This window comes from Carassius gibelio, chromosome B9, assembly GCF_023724105.1.
Source record: "Carassius gibelio isolate Cgi1373 ecotype wild population from Czech Republic chromosome B9, carGib1.2-hapl.c, whole genome shotgun sequence".
In the NCBI taxonomy this organism is placed as follows: Eukaryota; Metazoa; Chordata; class Actinopteri; order Cypriniformes; family Cyprinidae; genus Carassius; species Carassius gibelio.
In genome coordinates this window covers 29,417,227-29,430,749 of record NC_068404.1, presented here as the reverse complement: position 1 = coordinate 29,430,749, position 13,523 = coordinate 29,417,227, and the positions used below count along the sequence as shown (strand labels likewise).

General features: G+C 33.0%; 1 protein-coding gene across 2 annotated transcripts in view; it reads left to right on the top strand.

The window, feature by feature from the left end:
• Positions 1-13,523, top strand: part of fancb (FA complementation group B) — a 15,976-nt gene extending 2,453 nt beyond the window's left edge. For both annotated transcript variants that reach the window (XM_052565106.1, XM_052565105.1), the window contains exons 4-11: positions 2,442-2,591; positions 2,897-2,989; positions 3,264-3,392; positions 3,497-3,672; positions 6,989-7,368; positions 8,926-9,154; positions 11,699-12,068; positions 13,048-13,523. In XM_052565106.1, the coding sequence (XP_052421066.1) occupies positions 2,442-2,591; positions 2,897-2,989; positions 3,264-3,392; positions 3,497-3,672; positions 6,989-7,368; positions 8,926-9,154; positions 11,699-12,068 (1,527 nt within the window). In that variant the 3' untranslated portion in view covers positions 13,048-13,523. The remainder of the gene's footprint in view (positions 1-2,441; positions 2,592-2,896; positions 2,990-3,263; positions 3,393-3,496; positions 3,673-6,988; positions 7,369-8,925; positions 9,155-11,698; positions 12,069-13,047) is intronic.

Below are 13,523 nucleotides of genomic sequence, written 5' to 3'. Positions count from 1 at the left end.
CATCAGTGTCTCATCAATGGATGCTCTGCAGTGAATGGGTGCCGTCAGAATGAGAGGTTGATAAAAACATCACAATAATCCACAGCACTCCAGTCCATCAGTGAACATCTAGAGAAGACAAGAGATGAAACAAATCCAGTGTTAAGATGGTTTTAACTCATATATGAGTCTATAATAACACTTCCTCCAGTGAAACAGTGTTCTGATCTGAATCAGGAGAGAAATCTGCAGAGATCAAGCAGCGTTTAATCAGCTCTAAACAAATATGTGTCTGGATTTTGATGTGAGAGACAACAGGAGATGCACTTTTACACTGGAGGAAGTGTTATTATGGATTATGGACTCAATGTATTTTAGTTTAAAATGCCTTAATGCTGGATTTGTTTCAGCTTTTGTCTTCTCCAGATGTTCACTGATGGACTGGAGTGCTGTGGATTATTGTGATGGTTTTATCAGACTCTCATTCTGACGGCACCCATTCACTGCAGAGCATCCATTGATGAGACACTCATTCAATGCTACATTTCTACAAATCTGATGAAGAAAAAAAACCTCGTCGTCTTTGATGACCTCAGAGTCAGAATTGTGGTGCAAATAATGTCACAGTGTGCTAAAAATAAGTTATTTTGCTTAAATATGAGCCTGTTTTCTTTTTTTGCTTTTGAACACAAATAATGATCTGGATGTGTTCCTTGAAAGCCTTTGCCAGATTATGCATTTGGCAGATGCTTTTATCCAAATGATCTTTCATTGCATTTCATATTTCATTAGCTCATGCATTAGCCTCTAATTGTAGGTTAAGCTGTTATCATCCTGAAACAGTGATTATAATTTTCTTTAAATGTCTTTTTAATAGAGGTTAATTCTAGGACGGTATTTGATGTGTCTTAAGCAGTGGTTCTCAACGTTTTTGACTCCCCATTCATTGTTTGAGACCATATTTGAAGGTATTTCTCTAAAGCGTCCCAAAATGTATTTGGCATCCTCAAGAGCAACTTCAGATTGCTGATACGCTTCTTTAAGAGGCTTGACGTGTTTAATAAGTGAAAAACAGGAAGCAGACTGTCAATCACAGCACAGATGTTCTCTGTACACTTACTGATGGACGATATTAAAAGCTGTTTGCAGGAATTGCATTTAAAGGTTATCGTTCATATCGGAAACATTTCAGAGCTGCAGAAAATGTCAGATTATTTATTATCTGTTATGATGTGTTTATCCAGGAGCTTGAAGAAGCGACGTCCGGTAAGAGTGTTTTCACTGGAGTAAATTTTGGGTCTGTTTTACGTCTAATACAGTTTCTGTTGAAAATGCAATAAGTCTGTTGAAAATGCATAAATAATAAACTTGCACCTACTATATATCCTGTACTCAGAAGATGACAGCGTGTACAGGAAGCCTGTTAAAGTCATTGGGATATTTATTGTGTCTAATTTACGTTTTTGTCATAACAGGTGATGATCCTCATTTATTTTAATGGTTTCTGACCATTAAACTTTTCTATAACCTTTTTTCTTCAGTTCACTCGTATGAAAATATTTTTCAGGAAGACCATTTTTTCCCCAAGATAAACATTAAAAACCTTTTGTACTATTGTGTTTTTTTTGTTTTGTTTTTTTACACTTTTTCCCCTCGATTAAACCTTTGCATGAAAAGTAGTTACATTACAAATAAAGCCTAATTTTATATACCATGCATTAAGAGCCAGGGGTTGAAAACTTTTTGAATTTGAAGATTAGGGTAAATTTAACTTATTTTGTCTTTGGGAAACATGTAACTAACTTCTGTAGCCTCTGAAGGTCAGTACTAAATGGAAAAACAAAAAAAAGATATTTAGACAAAATAAGAAAAATGTATACAACATAATTCTGTTCAAAAGTTTTCATGCCCCGGTTAATGCATGGTTTATGTTTTGGTGCATCAGTGAAAGTTTGAACCTTGTGTAAAAGTTGCATACGAGTCCCTCAGTTATCTTCAGTGTGAAAAGATGCATCTTAAAATCATACAGTTATTGTTGGAAAGGGTTCAAATACACAGAAATGCTGGAAAACCAAAGAATTTGTGGGACATGAAGGATTTTTCTGAAGAAAAACAGGAAGTTTCAGGACAAACGAGGGACTCATGAACAACGAACTATCACTAAACACAAAAACAAACAGCTGTGGATCATTCAGCCAACAACACATTATTAAGAATCAAGGCAGTGAAAACTTTTGAACGGGGTCATTTTTTCCTCTCGTGGACTATACTGTGTGTAAACCTCTTTTATGTGAAATATCTTATTAAGGAAAGTACTAAATCAATAACATGCATTTTGTATGATTCCTTCTTATTTTGGTAAAATAAACATTTTGCAGATTCTAAAAGGGGGGGTGTAAACTTTTGGCCTCAGCTGTATATAGCTCCTGCACATCTATAACTAATGGCGTTCTGTGTTTCAGATGGCGGGGTGTTGGACAGGAGTGCGTCTGCTGCTCGTCGATGACTTTATGGGATGCGGGACGGATCAGATGCTCTTAGTGTTTGAGAGTTCATCAGCAGAACCGCTTAGCAGCTTTCTACTCACTGATCTGTGTGCCGTCACTTACTCTGTGCGTCAACAGCTTCAACTATCAGTGCTCCTCAACTGCTTTTGCTTCAGGACCAAGCATTATATAATGCACATTCAATTTTATCTACTCTTTAGAGTTTGATTACATGCACATAATACATAGAATGGATAAAAATAATATAAGATAAGTCTATCTATTTTGATTTATTAATTATGCATGATTAATTGCATTTAACAAAGTTTCCTCTGGCTGTCTGCAATACACACAGGTTGAGAAGCACTGATCTCTGTTTCTAATACGTCTGATTGAGTTTGCTGTGTGTTAAAACTATCAATGCTCTGTAGTGTGGCCAATCAGACGGTGAGGAGCTGAACACATCAGACGCAGCGCAGGAGAATCACCTTCTTATGGTTCAAGCCTTAGAGTCCAGACTGCAGGTAATTAACAGACTCCTAATTAGTTTCCTTCCCTCAACATGGGGTCAGGAGAGGAACAAAAGGAACTGGCGTTAAGTAATCTGATTAGGTATCTCACATTCCTTGAAATTAGTTACCTCCAACACCGCATGTTAGTAGTTATTGACAAAATAGTACATTTTGAAATGTTACTGCCCTAGTGACCTTTTTTTCTGAGAGTGTGGCATCGAAGCTTGATTATTCCTTTCAAATATAACATGCATGGTTGTCTGTAATTGGTTTGCTGTGTCTTTAGAGTGGCCTGAGCGTCCTTGAAGACCTTCAGAGAGACGTGGAGGTCAAAGACCGACTTCTACAGCAGTCATTAGTGGCTTTAACTGATCTGGTGTCGGGCAGAGAACATGCAATCTCCTCCCCAGAGCAGGTTCTTCAAACTTTCATGATAAAAATGGAGTAAAAGTGCTTGAGATGAAAGTAGCAGTCAACATTTTAGCACTCTTTAGATCCAGTCTGTCTGTGAATGTTCAGGAAGGGCTTGTTTCTCTGTGGGATGAAGATGACGATGATGATGGTGCTGGAGATGAAGATGATGATGGGATGCAGACTGATTGTGCTGAAGCTCCTCTGAAGATGCACAGAGTTTGGCAAAGAGTCATCGGACAGAGTTTAATCGTTGGTGTTGTTCTGACATCAACAAATTACACGTATGTGATTTCCTACGTTTTCCTAATAAAATGCCTTTAAAAAATCTTAAAACTTTCTAACATTTTCCTAATAAAATGCCTTAAAATGTCTTAACATTTAATTAATAAAATGCCTTAAAAATCTTAAAACGTCCTAACATTTTCCCAATAAAATTCCTTAAAAAATCTTAAAACGTCCTAACATTTTCCTGATAAAATGCCTTAAAAATTCTTAAAATGTCTTAACATTTTCCTTATAAAATTCTTTAAAATGTCTTACAATTTTCCTACTAAAATGCCTTAAAAAGTCTTAACGTTTCCCTAATAAAATGTCTTAAAAAGTCTTAAAATGTCTTAATGTATGTATAATTGATGTAAAAATTGATAGCCTGAATGCACTGTGTAAGTCACTTTGGATAAAAGCGTCTGCTAAATGCATAAATTTAATTTACTTTAAATTCAAATTAGAATTTAAAGTTTTCCTAATAGAGTGCCTTAAAATCTTAAAGCGTCTTAACGTTTTCCTTATAAAATGCTTGAAAATGTCTTAACGTTTTCCTAATAAAATGCTTTAAAGCATCTAAATGTTTTCCTTATAAAATGCTTTAAAGCGTCTTAATGTTTTCCTAATAAAATGCAAAAAAAAAAACTTAAACGGTCTTAACGTTTTCCTTATAAAATTCTTTAATGTGTCTTAACGTTTTCCTAATAAAATGCACAAAAAAAAAAATCTTAAAGCGTCTTAACGTTTTCCTTATAAAATTCTTAGTGTCTTAACGTTTTCCTTATAAAATGCTTTAAAGTGTCTTAACGTTTTCCTTATAAAATGCTTTAAAGTGTCTTAACGTTTTCCTTATAAAATGCTTTAAAGTGTCTTAACGTTTTCCTAATAAAATGCTTTAAAGCGTCTTAACGTTTTCCTAATAAAATGCAAAAAAAAAAAAATCTTAAAGCGTCTTAATGTTTTCCTTATAAAATTCTTAGTGTCTTAACGTTTTCCTTATAAAATGCTTTAAAGTGTCTTAACGTTTTCCTTATAAAATTCTTAGTGTCTTAACGTTTTCCTTATAAAATTCTTTAATGTGTCTTAACGTTTTCCTAATAAAATGCACAAAAAAAAAAAATCTTAAAACGTCTTAACGTTTTCCTTATAAAATTCTTAAAGTGTCTTAACGTTTTCCTTATAAAATGCTTTAAAGTGTCTTAACGTTTTCCTTATAAAATTCTTAGTGTCTTAACGTTTTCCTTATAAAATGCTTTAAAGTGTCTTAACTTTTTCCTTATAAAATTCTTAAAGTGTCTTAACGTTTTCCTTATAAAATTCTTAAAGCGTCTTAACTTTTTCCTTATAAAATTCTTAGTGTCTTAACGTTTTCCTTATAAAATGCTTTAAAGTGTCTTAACTTTTTCCTTATAAAATTCTTAAAGTGTCTTAACGTTTTCCTTATAAAATTCTTAAAGCGTCTTAACATTTTCCTTATAAAATTCTTAAAGCGTCTCAACGTTTTCCTTATAAAATTCTTAAAGCGTCTTAACGTTTTCCTTAAAATCTTTGTGTCTTAACGTTTTCCTTATAAAATGCTTTAAAGCATCTTAACGTTTTCCTAATAAAATGCAAAAAAAAATCTTAAAGCGTCTTAACGTTTTCCTTATAAAATGCTTTAAAGTGTCTTAACGTTTTCCTTATAAAATTCTTAAAGTGTCTTAACGTTTTCCTTATAAAATGCTTTAAAGTGTCTTCACTTTTTCCTTTATAAATTTCTTAAAGCGTCTTAACGTTTTCCTTATAAAATCTTTGTGTCTTAACGTTTTCCTTATAAAATGCTTTAAAGCATCTTAACGTTTTCCTAATAAAATGCAAAAAAATATCTTAAAGCGTCTTAACGTTTTCCTTATAAAATTCTTAAAGCGTCTTAACGTTTTCCTAATAAAATGCCTTAAAAGGAGGGGGGAAGATAAAGTCACTGATTTATTTAAAGGGGATTTCTGAAAAGATCCGATTAACCTAAATTTAATTTTCTTGCCAAGTTAACGATGAAATCTAATGGACTAAGTAAAGTGTTTGTAGGTTGATTTTTCTATGAAAAGTGTGACACTGTGCAGCTCTCAAAACAAGATGGTTTCTGTTTGTTTGAGTCCTAGACTTCATGCTAACAGAGAATGGGAGCCAATATTGAAGCTGAATCTCATTACTATACAGTTATCAGCTATATTCACACTCCGGCTGCTCAGGGTAATAAGACACTGTTACCATAGAAACCAGACCGCCATGCAAAATGAGTCTGTTTTTAGAAATGCTGCTGTGTTTGTTCCTCACAGGACCTGAAGGAGACCAGCTAATCATGAACTCAAAAACTGCTCGAAAATCTGTTATGTTAGACTAAATCATCTCTGTCTGATTGCTTTCATACTCACAAGACACAAGATGATTTACTAATATCAACTGTTGTTCAAAATTCAGTTCAAGAAACAGAAACATTTTTTGTATATCTCTAGGTAAATTTAGCTTTTTATGACTATGTACTGTTATATTGGTACATATTCTAAAAAATGAAAAAATATGATTCTTCCTTGTGTTTATTTAGTGAGAAAACTGTGAAAATAAATATATATTTTAATATATATTTTAACTATCTTTTTACTGTATTTTTTTTAGAATCTACTTGTAAATTGACTAAATTTACTTTGTTTTTAGCATCAGTATAACAATACCATAAAACCAACATATTTACCTACAAATATTGTTTTTGCAAAGCATTTTAAAGCGTCTAAAATGCCATGTAGGGACATTTTTTAGTTGGTTACCGAAATAGATTAACTTTTTTTTTTTTAAGTTTAAAAGTGAAGTTTGCATATTTTTGTGTAATTTTTGTTTTGCTTCCTCTGGTTTCCTTTTATATCTTATTTTACTATCATTAATATTTTATTAAAGTTTTGTTAATATTTGAATTCAGTTTAGTTTTCATATATATATTACAAATGTTATTTTAAAGTTTTAGTAATTTTGTGTCTTTGTCATTTTATTATTTCAATGCTTAAATTTAAACAATGAAAATTAGATGTTTTTTTCTTTTTTTCTTTTTAGTTAACTTTATTTTATTGCAACAATGACATTTTTTGTGGTTTGTAGTTTGAAATGCATTTATTTTGGATCAAATGATGCTTTCTTTGACTGGGGGAAAAGGGTATTATGTGTCCCTGGAGCACAAATGCAGTCATAAGTAGAACAGGTATATTTGTAGCAATAGCCAGCAATACATTATATTGTCCAGGGTCACATTTCAGATCAAATGCATTAATATCAAGTTATCATAATTCTTTTCTTAATGTTTTGTAGGTCTGTAATGGATATTAGTGCATCGATTGTGTTGGATTCTCATCAAATTGGCTCAGCTCTGAACACTAAGACTGTGATCCTGCCCTTTCCTGTCGCTCACGGCCCGTCGCCGGTGAAGATCAGACGCTCTGATTGTTCTGCTGACAGCGGCGGATCAAGACTCGCCCTGGTCGCTGTGACTGACGCGGCTCCTTTATTAACCTCGGGCTGCGTCAGATGTCCCATCATGCTCCATTACAGCTCCAAAGAATCACTCAGATCTGCTGGGGAAGAATCTGCTCGCGTTTCTCAACACTGCGGGCAGATCTCGCTGGATCTTAAAGATATTTCCATGGGAAAGTTGGATCCACAACTGTTACAGGAGCACAGACTCAACACAGGTGAGAAAACTATATTATGAGTGATAGTTTATAGTGCGGATGCACCGATATATCGGCCGATAATTGCTGATTACTTAAAAACAGCCGGTGATCAGAGCTGATTACACCCTGTCAATCAAAAAGGGGGAAATAACAAATCAGACTGAAACTCACATGTGAAGTAAATGTCTTTTGTGTGGAATTTAGGTCTGTCAAAGTTAACAAGATAATGCAAACTCCTATAACATATTGACGTTAGTTTTGACCTGCAAGAGATAAGTTTCTTAATTTTTTTTTCTAGTTTTTTTAGTAAGTGAATGAAACTTTGCAAATGCTCTAAAACACTCAAAAGACACTTTATTTATTTATTTATTTTACATTTATATCAATTTCGTGTTCATTTTATGACCCGTGTATCGATGGGCTGTCATTAGATGGTAAAAATAAAATCTATGAAGTTATACTGTATGTGACCCTGGACCACAAGACCAGTCTTAATTGTAAATTTTTTGTAATTGGCTGAATAAATAAGCATTCCATTGATATATGGTTTATTAGGAACAGACAATATTTGGGAGAGATACAACTATTTGAAAATTCGTAAACTGAGGGTGGAAAATATCTAAATACTGAGAAAATTACCTTTTAAGTTGCCCAAACGAATTCTTAGCAATGCAAATTACTAATCAAAAATTAAGTTTTGATATATTTGTTGTAGTTTCGATAATCTTGACACATACAATGTTTTTTTGGCTATTGCTAAAGATATTCCCCAGCAACTTAAGACTGGTTTCGTGCTCCGAGGTCACACATAATTGTCAGAAAACTTTTATTTTATTAAACTTTTATAAAATATTTAGCCTTTTACCAATATCTGGCAAGCTTTTGAGGATTATGTTGCTAAACATGAATATATGCACCTATTGCAGCATGAAAGTAGTATCATTTTTATATTTGATTTTTATCTGAAAGTAGAAGATTATACAAGTTAAATGCATTTATTTAGTTTTCATTCATAGAAATAAATATGTAGGTTTCATAAATTTGGAGCAATCATAAGTTATGAATTCAAAGGAATTTAATTATGCTACATTAATTCCAATGGAATTAATACTGCTAATTTTCTGATTATATTTTCTTATAAATGTAATAAAATAATACATTTCTCATCAAGTTATTTAGTGTTCACATTTGGTTAGTTAGCCATTAAAACATTAGCTTACACTAGGAGCTTATTTTCTCTTAATTATATATGTATGTTTGAATAAATCATTAAGACAAGCTTTTATGAAAAATGTGCAACTGAGTGTGATTATTATATGTTAAAATAAATAGTGATTAAATATCGTAGTTTGGGATCTGTTGTTAATTCTAACTTCTAATATTATAGTAATGTACCAAATGAGTGTTCCTGTACAGTTTTCAGCATTACATGGAAGAGATTTTTGAATCTAATTCTGGAATCTAAATTATCGGTTTCAGTATCGGTATTGTTATCGGTTCCAGGTGAATCATTTATTACGGGTGCATCTGTAGTTTCCATTCACAGAGGTGTTCTCTAATGGTTTATGTGTTCAGATGAGGCCAGAGAGGATCTCTTCAGCCTGCTGGCGCTGCTGGACGTGTGGTTTTTCCAGCTGGAGTGTCAGGGTCACACTCTGGTGGATGTGCAGGGCTGGTTGCAGGAGTCGCTGTGCTTCAAGAGACTTGAGATCGACCCACGCTTCACTGTAGACCCCTCGAGCCTCAGGCTGTTTTGCTGGGAACAGAACTCACCGTTTCAGGGCGTCTTGAGCGTCTACTGCAGGTGAAAACATGGACAATCAGTTTGTTTCAGTCATGTGACTTTCTGCACATCTATCAAATTTAGATACACTGATACCCAAAAAAACTCTGAGATATTCACTACAACATGCCAAAATAAATGTTTGGTTTAACTTGAAGAAATTATGACAGAAATATATTACTATTGTACAGCAGACGATACTTCTTAAATTAGTAATAATAATAATAATAATAATAGAAACTATTAAACTATTTTAAATAAATTTCATAGGCCTTATTGTTTTATAAAGTTTAATAAATCATTAAACTCCAAGTTTTTATTAATTAGGTGTTTTATTTTTGTTAAAAAATATATTTAAACAATTAAAAAAAAATTGAAATATTAAATAAAGGACATTTAGAAATTACGTTTTTGTTAAACTTTTAATAACTGTGGAAATTTTTATGATTTTAATTCATACTGGAAATTTTTATGATTTTAATTCATACTGAATTTTAATGTAACTATTATAAATGCAATCTAGAAAAAAAAGTATTAATTTGTGAATAAATAAAATGGAATTCACATATGGAAACAAAGGCAATTGCTTTTTAAAGAAATATGAACTATTATGTTACTTTTAAGATTCAATTCCAGATGATAAACCTTGTGGAGCTGATCAGTTAGATGGAAAATTGCTAAAAATGGTAGCTAGACAGCTTTCTCAACCGATCTGTCATATTTATAATAGGTGTTTGATTGGTGGCAAATATCCAAATCTTTGGAAAGAATCTAAAATTATTCCATTACTTAAAAAGGGAAAAACAGACTTTTTAGGTTCTAATTGCAGACCAATTAGCATACTTCCAATTTTGAGTAAGCTTTTAGAGAAGATTACCTTCAAGCAAATTTTACAATATTTTAGTACAAATGGATTACTTGCCAATGCTCAACATGCCTATCGACCAGGACACTCCACAAGTACTGCTCTTATACATATGACAGATGAATGGTTAGCATGTCTAGATAATAAGAAACTGGTTGGTGCTGTTTTAATTGATTTTACAGCAGCCTTTGATGTCATTGACCATGATATTCTTATGGCTAAACTAAAATGTTATGGTTTTTCATTGACAGCCCTTAATTGGATGGGAAGCTATCTTTCTAATAGAAAACAGAGAGTGTTTTATAATGGATCTTTTTCAGATGCTAAAAATACTTATTGTGGTGTTCCACAAGGAAGTTGCTTAGGTCCTTTATTGTTTTCTATTTTTATAAATGATTTACCATATGTTGTTAATAATGCTAATATAGTTATGTATGCAGATGACTCTACAATGTTTTCTGCAGCACATTCTTCAGCTGAACTAAAGAAAAATTTGAGTGATGAGCTTTTAACAATTTCTAAATGGGTTCAAATTAACAAATTAATTTTAAATATAGAAAAAACTAAATGCATAATTTTTAGCCAAAAATACAATATTTCTAGGGCTGCAGATTTGAATTTATTTATTGATGGGACGCCAGTGGAACAAGTAACAGATGTTACTTTGTTGGGCGTGATACTTGACAATACATTGTCCTGGTCCAAACATATAGATCATATAGTAAGCAGCATGGGTAAAGGTATAGCAGTAGCCAGGAAATGTTCTGCATTTATTTCGTCTTTGGTTTTAAAAGATGTGGTGCAGTCAATAGTTTTATCGCATCTTGAGTACTGCCCTATAATATGGTCAAGTGCATCAGAAAAGCACTTAAAAAAACTTCAGATTGTTCAGAATAGAGCAGCTAGGTTGGTGCTCCATTATCAATTTCAGGCCAGTGTTGCTGATATGCATAGAAAATTATCATGGCTTTTAGTGAAGGACAAATTACATTTACGAGTGTTGGTATATTTTTATAAGGTAATCAAGTATCACACACCATGTTTTTTCTTTGAAAAGCTTGTATATGTTGGTTTTAGACACGATCATAAAACACGTCAAGTGAGTAAGTCTCAACTGTTTTTACCATGTCCACAATCAAATTTGCTGAAAAAGACTGTATTTTATCGTGGCTCTGCTGCTTGGAATGTTGTTCCTATAAATATACGTAAAAGTAATTCAACACATGTGTTTAAAAGAAATTGTGTAAACATGTTGTTAAAGGTATAGACGTACTTCTGCTTGTGCTGCTACTATTAATATGTATGGGTATAGTTTTGTGATGTGACTGGATTAGCAATTGTATTTTTGTTATTATTTTATTTGTTTGAATGATTTTTTTGTATTGTGCAACTCTGTGGACCCCAGGAAGATTAGCAACCACTTTGTGGAAGCTAATGGGGATCCAAATTAACAATAAACAATAAACAATAAGATGTGCCTTTTTTCATGTGGTCACTGAACTATTGTTAAGGCAAAAAAATAACCATTATTTCTTTTAAAATGACATGAGATTAATAAATAATTACAAAAATTTAATTCATTTCAACGAAAAGTTTGTTTCACGGGAAGATTTTTAATTGAACGACTTGAACTTGAGAACCCCTAAATCTCTTTGAAACGTTGCTGTTCGATGAACATGAATTGTTGTGTTCTGCTGCAGAGATGAGCTGAGTTTGCTGCACTTCCTGCACTCTCTGTGTGACTTCCTGCCCGTGTCACATGACGTGCAGCCGCTGAGGAGGCCGAGGCTCTGCGCTGGATCTCTGGCTCAGACTCTTCAGATGGAGATCCAGACCGTGACGCAGGAGGCGTCTTCAGCACTGCGCTCTGATGAGGGAGCGAGGAGAGGAGAGGCGGAGTCACAGACGCTCCACACACTCAGGGAGGAGTGGCTTATAGAGCGGGGGCGGTGCACTGAGAGGCTCCGCCCCCTGGTAGCTGAGACACGATACCGCAGACTAATAGAGCACATGATTCATGCACAGCTGGATGCTGATGAAGCCGCTCTGATGGAAGCTCCTCGTCTGTAGGTAAAGAAACCTCAAACTCACCGCTCCGCTGGTCCAAACCCGTGGGCTGTTCTGGCAAACTTATAAAAATACTAGTTGAAGTACACCAAAAATATTTTCTTCATGTGCAGCTCTAAAATTTAATTTTAAACATGTTATGGTCAGTCATGTGATGAACAATGACGTTTGTCTCCAGCAACATCATAATTTTTGTAATTGGATTTATTTAATTTTTTTTTTTTTTTTTTTTTTTTCAGAGCTGTGGTCCACTTTTTCATTTTCAGTTTTAGATTTATTTATTTATTTTTTATTTTTGGTTTTAATATTTATTGTAACTTGAGTTTGTATTTAGTTATTTTTTTGTTTTATTTTATTTGAGTAATTTTATTCTGCATTTTTATCAGCTTTATTAGCCTTTTTTTAATGTTTGTAGAAGTTTTATTTTTGTTTTTCATTATTTTCAAATTGCTATTTCGAATTAAACTAAATGAAAACTAGAAAAGTGAATCATATTTGATAAGCATAACTGAAAGGTTTTCATGTTTCATCATAGTTAACATCTATTTTATTGCAGTTTAAAATAAATGTTTTTTCTATATTGTTTTAAGTAATAATATTAACACTTGTTCTGTTCATCAGGCAAAATTTCACTACTTCAGAAATGTACAAACCTTTTTTTTTCTTTTTTCTTTTTTACAAAGTTAAAATTATTATTATTTTTTAATAAATGAAATGCATATAAATAATATTAAAATGACACTATTGACAAATATGGTGCCTTCACTGAACTCTTAAAGTAAAAATAACAGCATAAAGGTTTGAGATGTCGTGAGATGAATATATGAGAATCAGAATTAGCATTTTGAGTTGATTGAGGAATTGAATTATTCCTTTAAAACAGTTTGGTAAAGTGGTAGAAGAAGCACAAGGAGCATCACAGCCTGATCAAATAAATAAAGTAAGACATGTTACTCTGAATAAACAGCTCTGTCTCTTCCAGCTGATCATCTTTGGCTGTCGATCTGAATCTGTGCTGAATGATGAACGTCTCTCATCTCTCGACTCTCGTGAGCTTCTGCTGTAGACCGTGTCTGGTTTGTTCCTGCGGTTCTCCAGGGCATGTCCACAGGAACAGCACTTCATCTGCCATCAGAGCAGAGAAACACAGATCCTCCATCACCACCTGCGTCTCACTTCAGCAATCATTGCTGCATTTACTGTTAAAAATAAACGCTTCGGTGCAAAACGCATCAAAGAATATTATTCTTTTGTAATATAAATGAGGTTCTTTATGCTGTATTTCAGCCTTTCTGCTACATTATTTGCTGTTGTTACTTGTGGAATTTAATAGCAATTTAATATGTAAATCCTATACTGTGTGTCTGTATGTATTTATCTCAAATGTATTTTTTTTGTTTTTCTGTTTTTGTTTTTTGTTTACAGTATATAAATAAACATGTAGAAATACTAAATATA